This window comes from Halichoerus grypus, chromosome 5 (assembly GCF_964656455.1).
Source record: "Halichoerus grypus chromosome 5, mHalGry1.hap1.1, whole genome shotgun sequence".
Lineage (NCBI taxonomy): Eukaryota > Metazoa > Chordata > Mammalia > Carnivora > Phocidae > Halichoerus > Halichoerus grypus.
In genome coordinates, this window is record NC_135716.1 from 144,569,389 (window position 1) to 144,588,112 (window position 18,724).

Below are 18,724 nucleotides of genomic sequence, written 5' to 3' on the forward strand. Positions count from 1 at the left end.
GGGGGGGGGATGGTGTAACTAGGGTATGGGCATGAAGGAGCGCATGTGATGGAATAAGCACTGGGTATTCTAGGCAACTGATGAATCACTGAACTCTACCTCTGAAACTAATAATACACTATATGTTAATTAATTGAATTTAAATAAAAAAGGAAACCCCCCCAAAAGAAAGAAAACTAGCACACCCACCAAAAAGGCAAAACAAAACAAAAATACTAGTAATAAATGTGCACTGAAATGATTGGAAAGATCTTCAATAAAATGAAAACAAATTATAACTGGTTAGTGGATCTCATTGTTCATTTTAAGATGATCATTTCCTTTTTCCATGTTTCTGAATTTCCAGTATCTTTCTTATACCACTTTTATAAGGGGAAAAATAATCAGCTTTTATTTTCTCCCTAAGAGATCCTACCCACCCTTCAAGATCCAGATCAAACCCTGCCTCCCCCAGGAAGCCTCCCAGATAGCTCTGCCTTGGCCGGGGGCCTTCTCTCTGCTCCCATGGCCTTAACACTGCAACTGGGTTCCAAATGCCTCAGGAGCAGGGTCTATGTTGGAGTCTTCCCAAGACTCAGCAGGGCCCTAGCTAGTACAAGTTGAACGTTCATGAGCTGGATTTTTCCTAGCTGAGGTATTTCAAGGCTGCATTTCCCCATACTCTGATGAGCTTCTCTGGGGGCATGAGGGGGGTGGGAATGCAGCCTCCCAGAAGCTCGGTGGGGGGGCTCTCAGGGCCCAGTGGGCAGAGCCTCCTCTGGTGCCAGCTTTAAAGATGGCTGCTCCTCATCTGAAATGTCGGTGCTTCCCAACACCCTCTCGTTTTTCTCTATAATATATCAAAGTGACCCAGGTAACAAAGCCTGGGGTTCAAATTTTGGTGAGCCTTTTGTCTTTCTGAGCGGTATGGTGGGGGAAGTCATGTGGCTGGGGGGTTGGGGGGACGGTGCTAAAACAGATGGCCCAGGTGCTAGGGACAGTCGGACCTTCTCCAGCCACTTCTCAACACCAGCTTCCAGAATCACCCTCTGAAATGCAAAGCTAAAGGAGTCTCTCTCCTGCTTATCCCATAGGTGAAGGGTTCCCACCCATCCAGGTTGGGGCCAAGCTTTTTACCAGGGTGACCCAGACCTATCTCCCCGAGCACCCCTACTGCACCTGGAGATCCAGTCACACTGCACTGTCCATGTCCCCAAGCAAGCCCTCTCCCACACGCCTTTGCTCGCTCCCACAAGCACCGCTCCCTTTGTCTGGAACATCCTTCCCTACTCCCTGCCCCCATGGTTCTCCAAGTCAACTCAGGCCATGCCTCTTCTGAAGACCACCTGCGCCCCCCCAGGAGGCTGGGGCTCCTCCTCTGGACTCCTAATCCCCTTGTGTCTCCCCGATCCATCATGTTCCCCATGGGGGCCCTGCCGTTGGTATTTGCCAGGTCTGACATCCTTACGGGCTTGAACTCCCCTCCTTCAACACCAGCCCTAGAATGGCAGCTCCACATCTGAGTTGCTGAAGCTTCCTGACACCCCTTGGCTTCTTCTCTTCTACAGTATGTCGTGGCGGGGGTGCTCCCCGGAGCCTGGCATAGTGCTGCGTGCAGAGTGGGGCTCAGCAACAATTATCATCTGTCTCGGGAAGTGTCACGGGCAGTGGAATCTTTTGCAGCCTGGTGTCCATTTCAGAGCTGTTCCACCTGCCAAAGCCAGAGTTGGATAAAGTCCCTCTTCCTCCAAGACGTAGCCTGCAGAACCCTCAGAGCCAAGCAAAGCGGGCAAGCTCAGAGCTCTTGGCATCTTTCCCAAGGATAATGAGCAGCACACAGTGTGCTGCTTGGAAAGACCCTTCTCTCTTTGCCTTAGGGCAAGAGATGATGCTCTCACCCTTGGGCTTTTGTCCCAAGCCTCAGACCTCTATATCCAGTGTCCTCCTGGGTAACTCTTCAGGGATGACCCACAATCCCCACGACTCCGCAAGACCTGAACCAAACTCCCTCCCGACCTGCTCCCCATCCCCCCAGATTCCCTCCATCTGCCCACCTGGGCATCATTCATCATTTTAGATATTCTTACACACACACACACACACATATATACACACACACACTCTGAATCAGGCACCAGTGACCCTGATAAAATTCTCTGTGAACCTCTATAAACCCAAGTCCCTGTGTACATTACAGGTGATTCTTGGACTCATTTAAACTCCAGGGTCCCGGGCGCCTGGGTGGCTCAGTTGGTTAAGCAACTGCCTTCAGCTCAGGTCATGATCCTGGAGTCCCAGGATCGAGTCCCGCATCGGGCTCCCTGCTCAGCGGGGAGTCTGCTTCTCCCTCTGACCCTCCACCCTCTCATGCTCTCTCTCTATCATTCTCTCTCTCTCAATAAATAAATAAAAATCTTTAAAAAAAATAAACTCCAGGGTCCCACGCCTGGGTGGCTCAGTCAGTTAAGCGTCTGCCTTAGCTCAGGTGATGATCCCAGGGTCCTGGGATCGAGTCCCACATCAGGCTCCATGCTCAGCAGGAAGCCTGCTTCTCCCCTGCCTGCCACTCCCCCTGCTTGTGCTTTTTCTCTCTCTGACAAATAAATAAATCTTAAAAAAATAAGATAAACTCAACTCCAGGGTCCCTTAAGTAGAGATAGTCTCTAACTTACTTCCCACACCAGAGCCCCCAGGACACCCTCAGCTTGCGGGGCTGACTCAGCCCCTTCCTTGTGGACTCACTGCCCCAGGAGTGGCCTGTGTGCCCTATAGGACAGCACGCCAAGCCTATCAGCTTCAATCTCGGGTAGATAATCTATCAACCACAATCTGGGATGGAAGGAAAATTCATAGCCTCGGGCAGATCTAATATGTGCTTGTCATCAACACTTGTCTGACCCTGGTGACTTCCTGGGGCATGGCAACACAGGGAAAGAATGATCCAGCTGCCATCTTTTGCACAGGAGAAGAACTGGGCCCAGGGAGGGGAAGACTCCTGCTCCAGGTCGGGAAAGCAAGGTCAAGCTGGGTCTAGGTCCTGGTCTCCCAACTCCCAGGCAGCAGAGACAGGCAGCAGACAGACGCTGGGTCCAACATTTTCTGGCCCTTTGGTGTGCTCAAAGGTCATTTTGGAGGCGGTAGGACTTTCTGCTTGATTTATTAAGATCCTCGAAGGGTGTGGAGCAGGGAGGAGGGTGGGGAGGGAGGGAGGAGGAGCCTCAGGGGCTACCTCCTCAGGAGACATTTCTGGCCCGCCGGAGCTGGGGCCTTGGTGGAGAACTGGATGCTACACGGGGCTCCCACGTCCCACCGGATCCCAGCTACAGGGAGCCTTGGGGGCCTCTGGGCCGTGGGGACTCGGGAGGCATTCCGCAGAGAGGATCATCATGGCCTGCAAGAAGGGGTGCTCGAACAGTCAGACCAAGTGGGCCCTTCTGGGCAGTGCCAGCGTGGTTCTGGTGATCGCCATTGGATTGACCCTGAGCTTCGTACTGTCGCCGCGCAGCCAGCCAGGTAGGGCCCCCTGTCATGCCGTCTGGTTGGCTTCCCCACGGACCGCTCTGACGGCCTCCTCTCCCATCCCCCATCTCCACTAAGAGTCCATCCCCAGCCGACTCTATCCCCATCAACTTCCCCCCGCCTCCACCAGGCTTGTTGCCTTCAGCCCACACCTCCCTCCCGTGCCCCTGAATGGACCTTCCTTTTGGGGGGTCCTGTGGGCATCTCAGACTCAGCAGACTAAGCTCAATTCATCCTTCCCCCACACCCGCTCCTCCCTGTGCCCTCTTTGGGTGAAGGGCCCCTCCCTTCCCACAGAAACCTGGGGGCAGCTTCCACTCCCCGCTCTGCCTCGTGTCTGTACCCTCAGGCCTGGCGTCTTGAGGCTTCTGCCTTCCCACCCTCTGCCCTCCCTGCCCGCGAGCTCCCAGGCCTCTGGTGTCCTTGACGCCTGCTGCGGTTTCCCTGCACACAGTCTCGTCTGCAGCCTACTCTCCCAGCCAGTACTCACTCTGCAGCCCATGAGATCTTGCTAAACACAAGCCCGCCTTGCCCTCAGCACACAGCCAACCCCTTTGCTGGCGTTCATGGCCATTTACAGCCTGATCACAACACCCCTTTCCAGGCCTGCCCTCTCCATGTCTCAGGCCATCTGTACCGGCCAGTGGCTGTTCCTCCAGGTGACCACACTCTGTCCTTCAGCCCAGCCTTTGCTGATACTGTTCTCTCTGTCCCCCTTTTCTGTCAAATTTACACCCATCCTCAAAGCCCCCTTAAATGTTCCCTCCTCTGTCTGTAAACTTCCTGACTGCCCATGCTGGTATGGGGGCTCCTTGTGCCCAGGAGCCCACGTATTTCTCGTAGCACTTGATGGCTCTGGGGTCCCCCTGTCCCTCTGCTAGATGGAGAGCTGGACACACCCTGGGAGCCCAGGGAGGGTCAGTGGGATGAACAGACGGGAATCTTGGGCAGAGGCGAGAATTGAGGCTAACAGCTCGCTTGGCTTCCATTCCAGACTGTGAGCAGGATGCGGCCTGCCGCCCCGACGCAGACATGCTGGATTACCTGCAGAGCCTGGGCCAGATCAGCCAACCCGACGGCCTGCTGGTCACCTGGTACCACGCTGCCAACAGCCGGGAGGAGATGGAAGCGGCCCTGAGCAGTAAGTCTGGCTGCCAGGACTGGGACAGGCCAGGGCAGGGGTGCAGGAGATGGGGGAGAGCAGAGGTGGAGATGAGACAGCATGACGTATGTGGCGGCATTAGGGTTCGACCCAGATGTCTGATGTCCTCTGCCCCAGCTACCCCTTCCGTGATGGCCAGCTGTGCCTGCTCGGACGTCCTTGCCCCCCAAGCCTGTGGAAGCCAGAAGACGTGACTTTGAGGCCCAGTGCTATCAAAAACGAGCAGAAAAGCTGAGCAAATTGGAAAATGCCCCTGAGCCTCCAATTCAGAGTGATGATGGCGGCTCTGGGGTAGTGGACGAGAGACCCAGCCCCACGACATAAGGACCTTGGCCAAGAAGAAGGCCAATGGCCCCAACCAGGCAGTGCCCAACAGCAGGGAGCATGGACAGGTACCCCTTAGCATAGCTCAGGGGTCCAGAGGCCCAGTTTCCTCCCTGAGGGTTCTGCCAGGTCCCTGCGGTAGGCCTCTGGGAAGAGGCGCACAGCTGGGGTGGGGACCCTGGGTGAGACCCAGGGGCAGGGCCGAGCTGGTGAAGTCATCTTGGACATGAACGGACTTCCACGTGGAGAGAAGGGAACAGAGCGAAGATCTGGGAGGCAGACAGAACTGGGTTCAAATCCTACCTTGGCTCTTTAGTGGCACAGTGATTTGGGACAGGTGACTTCACCTGTCCACAGTTCAGTTTTTCCCTCTGCCAAATGTGGATTGGTAGAATTCCCGTATCATTTATCATCCAAACTAAATAATGCTGAGCGTACAGAAATACACCAGACTCTCCCTGGCAAAGGGAAGGGCGGCAGGGGGCGGGGGGAGGATAGGGCGACTCTAGTTAAGTGAGCCTACTGCATGTAAATAATGATTAACACTTAGTGAATGCCTAACCAGGGCTATCTTATTATTTAATTCTTGTAAACGAGAAAGAGGAGGCACAGAAAAGACAAGTACCCTGCCCGAGTAACACCGATCGCTGTTTGTCCTGGCGCTCATGCCTGCAATCTGGGTTCAGGGGCCTGCCCCATGTTGGGGGGCGGGGCTCCATAACTTCCTGTCTGTTCCTTGGGGGGCCAGCCCTCCTCCCCTTCTGGGGCTGCAGGAAATGGATCCTTCCCTCCTTGCTTGTGCGTCCCTCACACCCCACCCAAACATGTCAACCTTCAGATTCAGCATCTGGAAGGCAAGTAACAACTTTCCACGATAAGAGAGAAGACTTTTCCAGGAAGAAGCTGGGCCTAGGTGGCAATTGCAAGGAGGCAGGTTAAGTCCAGAATGTACTTTCTGCTGGTCTTCAGTCCAATTCACTTCACTGGGTCCCTGCTCTGGGTCGATCTCAGGAGAAGGGTTTAGAAATGAGTGAGATGTGACCTTGTCTCCAAGGGACTCAGTGTCTTCAGGGAGGTTGGCTAGTGCAAGTTAAGCAAGGCAGCAGCATCAGGAGGTCATCGGGACTCAGAGAGGGCTCTCGATGCACCCCCACCCCCCCAAGACTGGAACTGGCCCCCCCATTGGATGGGAAGGAGACTCCGATGCAACCATTCTCAGGAGCTACCCTCTTACCTGCACCCCAACCGGGTTCCAGCCTGGCTTCTGTGGGTCTCACTGCGGCCCAAGCCTTTCAGACCCCCCTCTCTGCATTCCCAAGTAACCATAAATTAAGATGAGAAAGAACTTTGTGCTCAAGTCTGAAAATGAAAGTTGCCTTCATAAAGCCCTTAATGGTTTAACAACGTGTTTTTATGTTCATGTCCTGTTTCCATGGCCCAGGGGGGCTCATCCCCATCTTGCCAATGAGGAAACCTGGGAGTCCCATGCCCTAGAAGCAGCATCCACAACATTTGGAGGAAACAGGATGATGGGAAATGCCTGGCTCACTGCCAGGGACATCCCGGCACTCACCTTCTTCCCCTCCTGGAAATCCAGGCACCTAGATTTTAGAGAAATCTGCAAAAATTCTCTGACTTTGGCCAAGCTCTTTCTTACCTTTGTGGACCTAGGCTTACTGAGCTTGACTTTTCTATCATTAAGTCATTCAGGTGTTCATCATTCAACAACCATTTTTAAAGCTCCTTTTTCAGACCTGATACCATCTAGGCACCAGAAATTCAAGTGATGGTCAATTCAGACCCAGACCCTCCACCCTGGTACCTATACTCAGGAAGGCTGATGCTAAGTGAGCAATTACATGGGGCTAAGCACTCAAAAAGAGTAGCCCCGAAGCGGATGACTAAGTCAGACTGGGCATGGGGTTCAGGCATGGCCTCCCTGAGGAAGTGATATTTTAAGCCAAACACTAACAGATGAGCAGAAGGTAGCCTAGCAAAGCTGCGGAGGGGAGAGTTGCCAAGGCAACAACCAGGAGTAAGAGCCCAGAGATGGGAGGACAGAACAAATTCAAGCCTCACTAGAAGTGCAGTCCAAGGCCCGGCAGCCTGGGCATGGCTGGGGAGCCGTGAGATGCACAGAACCTCGGCCCCATCCCTGACCCACTGATAGGAGCTTGAATTTTAACAGCTCCTGGATGATTTGTGTGCACAGTAATGTTGCAGAAGCTGGAGGGGCTGGAACCTAGAGATGGAGGGAGAGGGGTACTCGGGTAAGATTGGAAATTTTGTCAGGGCTGGGTCATGCGGGACCGCAGAGGCTATGCTAAGGAATTTGGGTTTGAGTCTAAGGGCAATGGGTGGGGCCGTTTTGTTTTTTAACAGAAAGTGACATGAGCAGGTGCATGTTTAGAAAACTCTAGTTGCCGTGTAGAGAATGGACTTCCAGGGGAGCAGGGCTAGAGATGAGAGGTCGGAAGGTTGTGAGTATAAACCAGGAGAAAAGGCCCCTTCTGATGCCAAGGGTCTATGATGTTGCAGAGTCGAACGTGATCTCCTTCCCCTCCCTCCACTGCACACCCCAAATGCCAGTGGCCCTGGCAGAGTTTTCCAAGTCTGCTTCCATTGAGAAGGCCTTAGCTCCCTCCTAGACCGAACTCTGGAGGACAGGGTTTTAGAAATTTAAAAATTAAAATAACAAGGCTCAGTGCTATAAAGGTGCAGGGAGGTGGGCAAGCTTATGTACTTCAGGCAGGAACATGAATCAGAACAATTTTTCTGGACGGTAATTGAATAATGTGGGCTTTAAAAATGACCCCGTGTGGCCCTAACTCAAATGCCACAAGTAGGGACTAGAAATAATTCAAACACCAGGATAAACTGTGTTATCATTTGAGTAGCAAAGAATTGGAAGCTACCAAACTGTCTCAGGAATAAGAGGTAGCTAATGACCCTCAACCAGAGCTTTTATAGCCTCTAAAAAAAATGAGACAGAAGATTGTGAAAATGTCATTGAAAGAAAAGGATTAAAAATTACAAATGCATTGTGGTCTCAACTGCATAAAAAACCGTACATAGACAAAAACGGAAGAAAATACATACAAAATGTGAACTATGATGGAAATGTGGATGAGTATTCTTCTTCCTGCTTTTCTGTATTCTCCAAATGTTCTTTGATAAACATGTAATACTTTGATGATGAGAAAAAAGAAGAAAAAAATTTTCAAAGGAAGTGACCAAGTTCTGCCTCTTGCTCAGGCAGCGCCATGGTCCTGGAGGCAGACGTCACCGTAGAAGGACTCAACACAGCCAACGAGACAGGGGTCCCCATCATGGCGCACCCCCCAGCCATCTACAGTGACAACACGCTGCAGCAGTGGCTAGAGGCTGTGCTGGCCTCTTCCCAGAAGGGTAAGGACTCTCTCAGCCCCTCCCAAGCCCTCTGGTCCTCTGCTGAAGCCAGGCCAGTCCCAGGCTGCATCCCCCTCTGTCATTCACCATGTCCTGCCCCCAGACTCAGCCACTCTGTCTTCCCTCCACCACCACCACCACCACCATGTACATCTGAGTGAGCTTTCCACAAACACCAAATTTGTCACTCCCCTCTTTGGCCCTGCATGGCTCCCCATTTTCCTGGGACAAAGTGTCATCTCCTTGGCCTGGCTTTCAACAGCCGTCTCCAACTTCACAACCTCATCTGCCTGCAGTTCCCCCCGTTGCCATTCACCCCCAGCGCCCAGCTGCCTGAATAGGACAGGCTTTTGTTCACAGGGGCCCCTCCTCCACTTCCATGGCCCTCCTCTACTCAAATGCCTCTTTCTGCAGGCTGAGGAACTTGCACTCAGGCTAAGTTGGCTTAGGATGCTCTAAGCCTACCCTGTCCAAGAACCACAGTCTCTTTTTCTCCGATGCTTGACAACCCCTGTCTGAGCCCTTGGCTGGCCTCAGCTTTCTCCCCCCAGGGGCAGGGGCAGGGGCAGGGGCAGGTCCTTCCTCTGTGGGTAGCTTGGCTTGTTTGAAAGCCCTCTTCACACCCAGCTGGAGTCTGGTCCCTGTCTGCCCACCTCCTGCCCCCAACCCCACTGCTCTCTCTGTTCCAGGAAGTCGTGTCTGCTGGTTCCTTCTGCCCTGAGCATGAGGGTCCATTTCCCCAAGCCCTTGGGCCCTCCCCACAGGTATCAAACTGGACTTCAAGAGCCTCAAGGCTGTGGGCCCCTCGCTGGACCTCCTGCGGCGGCTGACAGAGGACGGGAGAGTGCGGAGGCCTGTGTGGATCAACGCGGACATCCTGAGGGGCCCCAATGTGCCCATCTCAATCGAGGTCAATGCCACACAGTGAGTGTTCACTTCTCTGCCCCAGCTGTGTCCAGCTCTCTTCCTTCACCATCTGGCACAGAAACTGCTCGGGGCACCTTTGCTGAGTTTACCTCCAGCCACACCATATAACCTGACCTCTGAGCCTTTGCACATGCTGTTCCCTTTGCCTCGAATGCCTTGCCCAAATTTCCCAGTCGTTACCTCCTCCCAAATCTACCCTGACATCCCACGCTGCTGAGAGCCTTCAACACGTCCTCCTAACACAGCCCTGATTTCACTGGGCTATCACTGCCAGATTACCGGTTTATAGCCCCTACTCCACAGTGGACTCCTAGAAGGCAGGCAGGGCCCAGTCCTTTCTGTATCCCCAGTGACCAAGGCAGGGCTTGGCCTGCTAGAGAAAAGTCTAAAAGTGCTAACTCCTTCCCCAGCTCCCCCTGAAATCCCAGCACTGCCACCAACACCCTTCACATTGACCAGCTGCACATAACAACAGACGAAGGGCCACACAGAAGGACAAAGTGTGTCCAATTTGACCCTTACCTAGCAGTGCCGGGTTGGGAGCATCTCCCCTCATGTTGCAGAAGAGAAAGCTGATAGTAATCGAGATTTAATTTATTGAATGTTTATTATGTGCCCAGGCACTGTTTCAGAAAGTACTTTAGTTATCCAGAGAATGAGGTAGGTATTATTATATTTTCATTTTATTAATACAGGAACTATCTCATCGAAGTTACACGACTGGCCTAGGTCTAAAAATTGCAAAGATTCAAAGCCAGGCCTTCCTGATTCTAGTCATCCATTTCTCCATCCATCCATCCAGTATTTATTGTGATTCTCAAACTGAGGTGCATTTGGAAAGCAGCCATTGGAAAAATATGTAGTCAGTGGCCCAAGATAAATAATGGCTCATCTTCTTAGAGTGTTGATTTTACTCAATAGTTTGGGGAGGAGGAGAGGGTAATATTATTCCTCTGTTAAAGTTTCTTTCAAGGGAAAATTTACATGGAATTTAAAAATCTGAAGCTTCAGAGACAAGTGGCAGAGTGTAGATCCCCATATCTGGGGCCCTGGCTTGTCTCCCCTGTCCAAATGGGGATGCTGAAGAGGCCCTGCCCTACCAGAAGGGATGACGTCTTTGAGAATCAAAGAGGTTGAATTGAGCTGCCCAAGGTTATAGAGTCCAGGACCTGAACCCAGAACCCCCTGACTCCAAAGTCCATGCCCCATTTGTAGGACCTTAAGTCACTTCTGTTCTTTAGGACTCAGCTTCGGTCCTTATACTCTACATTCAACAGGACTTGCCACTTCCTAGCCCAGTGATGGGAACCCAGGAGATGAGGAAGGGGCCAGCAAGGCTCTCAAAGACCAGTGTCTCTGATTCTCCGCAGGTTCCTGGCCTTGGTCCAGGAGAAGTATCCTGAGGCCACCCTGTCTCCAGGCTGGACCACCCTCTACGTGCCGCTGTTCCTGAACAGGACATACACCCGAGCCATGGTGGAGAGGATGCAGGAGCTGGTGGGCACACTGCCACAGAGGGTCACCTTCCCCGTGCGGGCTGTCATGGTACGGGCGGCCTGGCCCCACTTCAGCTGGCTGCTGGGCCAATCGAAGAGGTGAAAACTCCCAGGCCCCTGCCACAGCCCCTGATCCACCAGACCCACCCCCCGGGCACTGTTACTCCCTGGGGAGATCCCAGCCACTTAACCATATCTGTCCAATACCCACTGGTGCTCACATCCTCTACAGCATCCCTGCTCTCTGCTTGTATACCTCTGGTGATGGGCTGCTTACTACCACCCAAGGCAGCCAGTCCATTAGTGGATAACTTGACCTAGTGGCAAGTCTTCCTCCCATGGGAGCCAGCTGTGCCCAGGATCGTCTTCTAGGGATTGGGGGACTCCCAACTGCCTAGTCCCACCTTCCTCGGCCACTTCCCACAGGAGTTCCAGGGCTGTCCCCTTCCCCCTCCACACCTAACTTCTTCCCCACTGCCTGTACCCATCGCTTTCTGTCCTTGTCCTGTTCCTAAGACAGGACCAGAAATAGATACTCCCAGTGAGGAGGCAGGGCGGGCCAGCCGCTCCTGCTCAGCCTCTTTACTCTTCCTTCCTGAAGCCCCTGTGACTTCTTCTGCCCTTGGGAAGGGGGGCAGTTCTCAGGGAGAAGGGGCTGGTGGGAAGCTGGAGGCCAGCTACTCTATCCCTGCCCAGCTAGGGTCCCGTTCTGAGCACAAGAGTGGGACTGAGGACCTTGCTGGGCCCAGGCAGGTGCTGAGCTTGGTCTCTGGGCCCCAGGTACAGCTTGACGCTGTGGCAGGGTGTCTTGGACCCCGTGTCGGTGGATGATCTCCTCTATGTCCGAGACAACAGCGCTTCCCACCAAGTCTACTATGACCTCTTTGAGCCTGTCCTGTCACAGTTCAAGCAACTGGCCGGTAGGAGGGGTGTGGGGCGGCCAGGGAAGCTGGTAGGGCTGGATTCTGCGGGCAGCATTTGGTGGACAGTGGAGCAGAGCTGGAGGGGTGAGGCATCAGAAGGGAAAATTCTGGGTGGAATCGGGTCAAAGAATTCTTTTAAGCACCTACTGTATGCCAGACGTGGGTATGGTATGCTATGTAAGCCTCAAATATCCAGGAAGCAGTGATTCCATTCTATAGATAGGGAAACTGAGGTTCAGACCAGTAAAATAATCTACACCAAGTCATTCCCTTGTACATAGCACAGCTTAGATTGGAACCCAGCAAATTCCAAACCCCATGTGCGTTTCCCTTACAGCGTAGCTCCTCAGAGACCGCCCCCCCCCACACCAATGTACCTACTAATCAAAGACCCAGATACTACCCGTTTGCTTGTCCAGACCCCTCATTCCCTTGACCCTGGACCTAGGAGAGCCTGCAGTTAAGCCATCTCAAAGGCAACCCACGAGACTCAACATTCCTACCATGGGAGCCATGCCGGTGCGGGGAGAGGGAGTTCCAGCTTTGGGGCTGGCAGACTTGGTTCCATCAGGTTCTAACCCCGGGTGGCTGTGGGACCTTGGGGAATCCCTCCTTGTAATCTCTGATGGGAGTACGTCTGCCTGGAAGGGTGCTGTGAGGCTGAGAGAGACTGTGTGTAGACACAGGACTCAGAGAAGGGGCTCCGTGAATGGTGGCCAGTGCATCTTGACAATTTGGGGCCCCACAGCAAATGCCACACGGAAGCGCATTTACTACACGGGAGGCAGCCTGATCCCTCTCCTCCAGCCCCCTGGGGGGGACGGTCTGAGCGTGGAGTGGCTGGTTCCTGACCTCCAGGGCAACAGAAGAACAGCAACAGTCAGCCTCCCAGGTAAGGCCTGCCTTCAGCCCCTGTGCTCCTAGCTAAACTGTGGGGGGAGAGGGGGGATTCCTTTGCTCGGGGCAGGAAGCTAAGGCCTCTGTTACTGCGGCAATGTGCTGGACGCCATGGTGGCCGAGTGCAGTGGTATCGGGCAGGGGCCCCTAACCGTCAGTGCCCTTGAGCCCTGAGCCCTATCTACTGCAGGAGAGGCAGGCCCAGGCCCCAGTCAAAGGCCAAGAGCCGAGCTAGCAGCTGATCATGTCGTTCAGATGGTCGGATGAGCCCCAGGCACATTTATAAAGCAGCCTTTCCACCCGGAGCCCGGACCCTCGACAGATCTCAGCAGTCGGGGCACCAGCTTCTCCTTGGCTGCCCTCGCCCCATTGCCACCCCTTTAACAGGGCCTCTGACAGCCCACCATCACCCGAACTCCTGACACTTCGCCGCCTCCGTCCACTGCCTCTTTCAGACGGAGAAGGCATGATCCTGCTGACCGTTGGCCTCCAGGGGCCTGCAGCCAAGGACGCCGTGCCCGTCATACGCGCCCCGGGAGGTCCCGCCCCGCCGCTGGAGTCCTGCCTCCTGCAGCTGGCCGGGCGGCCCGGGGGCTGGGGTGTCCATCTGCTCATAGCAGAGCCCTCAGCCCTCCGGCCGGCCCTGGCCACGCTGGCCCGCCTGTCTGCCCTGGGCCACCTGCCTCGGCCTGTGTGGATCGGGGCCACAGTCTCCCATGGCAGCTTTGCGGCCCCTGGCCACGTGGCCGGCAGGGAGCTGCTGACAACTGTGGCTGAGGTGTTCCCCCACGTGACGGTGGCACCAGGCTGGCCTGAGGAGGCGCTGGGCGGCGGCTACCGGGACCAGCTGCTTGCGGATATGCTGGAGCTCTGCCGGGGTCTCTGGCAACCTGTGTCCTTCCAGCTGCAGGCCGGGCTCTTGGGCCCGAACCCGGCTGGGGTGGTGGCCAGGCTGTTGGCGGCCTCCCCCCGGGCCACTGTCACGGTGGAGCACCGTCCTGAGGGGGACGACTATGCATCGGTGCGGGCGGGGCTGCTGGGAGCCAGGGCTGTGGACAGGACCCGAGTCTACTACCGGCTGCCCCCGAGTTACCGCGAAGACTTGCTGGCAGATGCTGGAGGGAACTGAGCACCCATGGGTGCTGGGCCGGTGGGCCCCTGGCTCCAGGCTTCCCACGGGGGAGGCAGCAAGGAATAAATGCCCCTGCCTGCCTCAGTGCGCTGCATGTGTGTCCCTGGGGGCAGGATGGAGGGGGATTGGGTGTGCAGTGGCCACTGCCGGGGGCTTAGAGGGTCTGCAGGCTGGGGGCCAGATCGTTCCGGTTGTCCAACAGGAACTGCTCACAAGCCTTGAACGTGGTGTAGAACTCTGAGGAGAGACCAGCCACGTTGGTGGTCACATAGTTGAGAAAGCCCGGGGTAGCCTGGTTGTAGTAGGACACCTGCAGGATGGGAAGGAAGCCACATTCAGGGAGCTGGGCAGGGGGAGGGGGCGGGGAGCCCGTGGGCAGGAGCCAGGTGGGAAGGGCAGCAGATCCAAGCCAGCACCCTGGGGCCCTAGAAGATGACATGGTGTGACCCCTCTTCTGGGGGTTGACAACCCCGCTTCCCTCAGTCACCACACACAGTTCAGATGCGGGAGGTTCTGGAGGACGGCTGGGTCTCCACAGCCCAGCACATACAAATGGTGCTCTAGGGTCATGGAAGCAAGTTAGAAATAAGCTCGGGGACTGTGCTGAGAAGTCCGAGGTAAGTGTATTGTAAGTTAGCGAACACCAGCCTCATCCCTACCTGGGCCCTGAGGCGGGGAGCTGCAGTTCCCCCCCACCCGGCCTCCTCCCCCACAGTTTCAATTAGCACTGACTGCCCTGCTGAGTTTTATGGGCCCTGAGAGCCATATAAAGCCTTCCCAGACAAGAGAGGTATACAAGTAAAGAGATGAATTTTAGGTCAGAACCCAGGCCTCTGCCCTCAGCATCCAGAGCTTTTTCCAAAACCCTACTGTCTTATCTCTGCACAGATCTTATGTTTTCAGCCCCTAACACTCTTAGGCTCCCCCGAGCTAGAAGAGAGCCTGCAGGTGGGACCCAGGTATGGAGTTGAGCCCACAGCACAGAGCTCTGGACATGCATGTGGCTTTGGGGGGACGTGGGGGGGTGGTAAGGGAACACCGGCCTCACCTTGGTCAGCTGGTCCCCCTCTCTCCAGAAGCAGAAACCCGAGCAGAGGGTCTCCCCGCGCCTATATGCTGGTGTCTCGGGGTGTGTGGGCAGCGTAACTGACCGCATCGCGATGACATAGGGGTCCCTGGAGCCGAGCAAGGGAGGACAAGGGCACAGGAGGAGAAGGTGAGGGCCTGTTTCCGCCCAGTTCAGGCCTCGGAGCCCCCTCCGCACAGACCCCCTCACCAGACTCTGAGGCACATAAACTCTTAAAAGGCCCGACAGCTGGCTCTGGGCCAGGCTAGAGAGAGGACGTGCTTGTGCGTTAGCAGCCCTGAATTTGCCAGGAGCCAGCGTGGTTTCCTTGCAGATTTTCTGGAAAAGCCCCTCCACTGCAGATGCTCAAAGGAGTCTCACGCTTTGGGATTTCATGCTTCACTTTTCTGTGCTTGTCTCCAGCAGAAGTGATACGGTGCATCCTGGCGAGCTGGCGGCCTTATCCCTCTTCAGTCAACGTGGGGCCTTCAGAGGGTGGAGGCCAAGGAGGTGGCCACGTGAGCAAGGGCCTGCCATGCCTGGGGTGAGGCAGCCTTGCCACCCCAGGGATGGAGACCACCCTGCCTTAGAGCACCCGTGACCAGAGGCGAGATGTGTCCCCTCGTCCTCCATTTTACCCACAGCAAGGCCAGGGCAGCCCCTAAAAGCCAAGCGGTGCCTGGAGTCCCACACAGCAAACAGAGCTCTGAGTCTAAGCTGATGACCCCTCCTGCCCGCCTCCCGCCTCCGCAGGCCGGCACCTACCCATTGTCACAAGGTTTCCGCCGAGAGGCCAGGATCACAAAGTCCTGGGGCTTGGCATCGCCACCAAGGACAGGGCTGATGACATGGTAGATGGCATCGTCCTCATCCACCTGCTGCACTAGCTCCACGCTCCTATGGGGAGGCCCAGAGGTCAGGACTCGGGCTCCTTCTTGAGCAGATGTCTGGGGGACACTTTACCCCCTACCGTGCTCAGCAGGGGCCACAGGAGGGCAGGAAGGCCAGGCCAAGCACGCATGAACACACGGGAACACACATAGACACATACACACGCAAATGCAAACAGACACGGGAACAAAGATAAGCACAAAGGCACGCCTGTGAGCACACACAGACTCACGTAGATACCCACCAGTGCAGACACAGCCCCACACAGATGTGTGACAGTTTACTGGGTAGGAGCAGCTGCCGTGTGCCAGGCACTGTTCCAAGTGCTTTCCACGTACTCTCTCATTTAATCCCACAGCAGCTGATGCAATAGGTCCTCTCAGCATCCCCATTGTACAGATCCATAGGCATTAAGGAAGCAGAGCTGGGATGTGCCCAGACTGTCGGGGGCCAGAGCTCTGCCCCTCAGGCCCAGGCACACTGCACATATGTGTCCAGGTACACACACACAGGCTTACACCAATACGCACGCACAGAAACATGTATGACCATGTCCGACGCTGCCACCTTCTTCCCTGCTCTCCCACCCACCCTCAGAGGCTGCCTCATGAACAGGGCGCTATGGGCAGGGTGGGGGGAAGCAGCTAAGGGCTCCCTTTCCCCTTGGACACTCCCCCGCTCCAATCCCATCAAGTATGGAGATCTGACTTAGCCTTCAAGGCCCACAGCAGCTTGCCTCCTCCAAGAAGCCTTCCTACCATAGGCCCAATGCCCCCAACATCCACCACCAAATTACCTCCCAGCTTTGTAGAATGTCACTACCAATAGGCTTGGGGTCACCTAGACCAAGGCTTTTTACTTTGTTTTGTTTTTTTTTTAAGATTTTATTTATTTGAGAGACAGACAGCACAAGTGGGGGGAGAGGCAGAGGAAGAGGGAGAAGCAGACTCCTTGCTGAGCAAAGGGCCAGATGAGGGGCTCAATCCCAGGACCCTGGGATCATGACCTGAGCCAAAGGCAGACACTTAACCAACTGAGCCACCCAGGCATCCCCTGACCAAGGCTTTTTAAAGCAATAGCCTTTTATGCACCAAATCTTAAACAGAAAGCCTGTGTAAAAACAACCACAAGTAGGCCCACTCTGGTAAGATAGATGGGGGGTAGGAAGGGGAAGGCAATTTGTCAAAACTCAACTCGCCAGACAACCTGCTCACTGAACTTCCATACACACAGACCCTCCTTATGGATATACTTGGGAATATAGGCTCCTCGTAAAGCAGCCACGGGAGAAATGACCAAAGTAAGGTGTTGGCACAACAGAAAATGACTTTAAAGGAATTTGAAAAAATACCAGGTTCAACTTTAACATTCTCATATTAAATACTGAAATTTTGGCTTGTTTTCCTAAGAACAGATTTATCTTCCTTGGCTAAATTCAGGAAGAAAATATTCACATGGAGAATCAGTAAATTCGGGGAACAAACGTATTCCTAGGAATAACATTTATATTCAGTAACTCACTACATTCAAAAATAACATATACACGCACATATTCCTAAGAAGAGCTGGCAAACTGGGTGAATTTATCAAACTGGCCGTCCCATTAGTTCCCTTGAAGCTGGGAGGGGGCCCACCCGCCCCCTCGGCCTTCTAACCCCCACCAAGTGGTCCCTGAGCTTCCTGTGGGGACACAGAACTCCACAGAACATGGTTTGAAAATCACTGATCTAGGGGCGCCTGGGTGGCTCAGTCGGTTAAGCGTCTGCCTTTGGCTCGGGTCATGATCCCAGGGTCCTGGGATCAAGTTCTGCATTGGGCTCCCCGCTCAGCAGGAAGCCTGCTTCTCCCTCTGCCTCTGTCCCTCCCCCTGCTTGTGCTCTCTCTCGCTCTCAAATAAATAAATAAAATAAAAAATAAAAAAAGGGGAAATTTAAAAGAAAAAACAAAAAGGGGAGATTTAAAAGAAAAAAAAGAAAGAAAATCACTGCTCTATCCCAGAGTGCAAATGCATGACCTACACCTCAAGTACCCATTTTAAGAGGAGGAAAACAGGCCTAGAGGGGAAGGGACTTGCCCAAGGTCACAAAGCCAGTTGGGTCAGAAACAGGGCTTTTTTTTTTTTTTTTTTAAGATTTTATTTATTTGACAGAGAGAGACACAGCGAGAGAGGGAACACAAGCAGGGGGAGTGGGAGAGGGAAAAGCAGGCTTCCCGCGGAGCAGGGAGCCCGATGCGGGGCTCCATCCCAGGACCCTGGGATCATGACCTGAGCTGAAGGTAGACGCTTAATGACTGAGCCACCCAGGCACCCCTAGAAACAGGACTTAAACCCAGGCCTCCAACTCCAACTCCAGGTTCAGTCTCTTCCCTGAGGGCTCAGAATGCCCTTGACTCTGACACCCACCCAACACATAACTACAATTCCCCCCTCCCCCCATGCCCGGCTTTAGCCGGCTAGGAGGGGCTGAGCATAATGGGGGATGGCTCAGCAAGGGACACCTGAGGGCCCAGCTTCCCCACCAGACCTGAGCAAAGCACCCTGCCCCGTTGGCACCTTGGCCCTCACCGGTAGTGCTTGTCCCACTCGGGCCTCCGAAGCAGGTCCGAGAGCAGCAGGAAGGCCTGGGTGGTGTCCACGTGCACTGACATCTCCATGTGGAAGGAGAGGAACTTGTCTTCCTCCAGAGTGTACAGGCGGACCTGCAGGGGACAGAGGGCAGCCTCGTGCCGTGCCCCGTCCCCGAGCTACGCCGGGTGATGGACTGGGCTGACTCAGATGCTGGAGGCCTGGGGCTGGCAGCTCAGGGCTGCCACTGACTTGCTGTGTGACTGTGAAAAAGTGACTCAACCTCTCTGAGCCTCAGTCCCATCCCCATGAAAAGGGGCTGCTGAGAGAATTCAGCGCAGGGGGACAGGAGGGTGCAGTAGGAAGCAGTGACTAAGGCAACAATGGAATGGGTCCTCGGAGCCAGGCGCCTGTTAAAGCCCCTAATGTCACGG

General features: G+C 54.6%; 2 protein-coding genes across 5 annotated transcripts in view; one reads left to right on the forward strand and one right to left on the reverse strand.

Annotated features, from left to right (window-relative positions):
• Window positions 1-7,049: 7,049 nt before the first annotated feature.
• On the forward strand, window positions 7,050-13,764 carry FAM151A (family with sequence similarity 151 member A). Its single transcript, XM_078073099.1, has 7 exons — window positions 7,050-7,254; window positions 8,240-8,392; window positions 9,157-9,316; window positions 10,690-10,914; window positions 11,596-11,735; window positions 12,487-12,630; window positions 13,091-13,764. The coding sequence occupies exons 1-7, from the start codon at window positions 7,233-7,235 to the stop codon at window positions 13,762-13,764; spliced, it is 1,518 nt and encodes a 505-aa protein (XP_077929225.1). The 5' UTR covers window positions 7,050-7,232.
• The window catches only part of ACOT11 (acyl-CoA thioesterase 11), a 51,737-nt gene continuing 42,920 nt past the window's right edge, over window positions 9,908-18,724 (reverse strand). For all 4 annotated transcript variants that reach the window (XM_078073098.1, XM_036113998.2, XM_078073097.1 and 1 more), the window contains 4 exons: window positions 18,291-18,424; window positions 15,599-15,730; window positions 14,816-14,942; window positions 9,908-14,077 (listed from right to left, as the gene is read on the reverse strand). In XM_078073098.1, coding sequence (XP_077929224.1) covers window positions 13,922-14,077; window positions 14,816-14,942; window positions 15,599-15,730; window positions 18,291-18,424 — 549 coding nt within the window. In that variant the 3' untranslated portion in view covers window positions 9,908-13,921. The remainder of the gene's footprint in view (window positions 14,078-14,815; window positions 14,943-15,598; window positions 15,731-18,290; window positions 18,425-18,724) is intronic.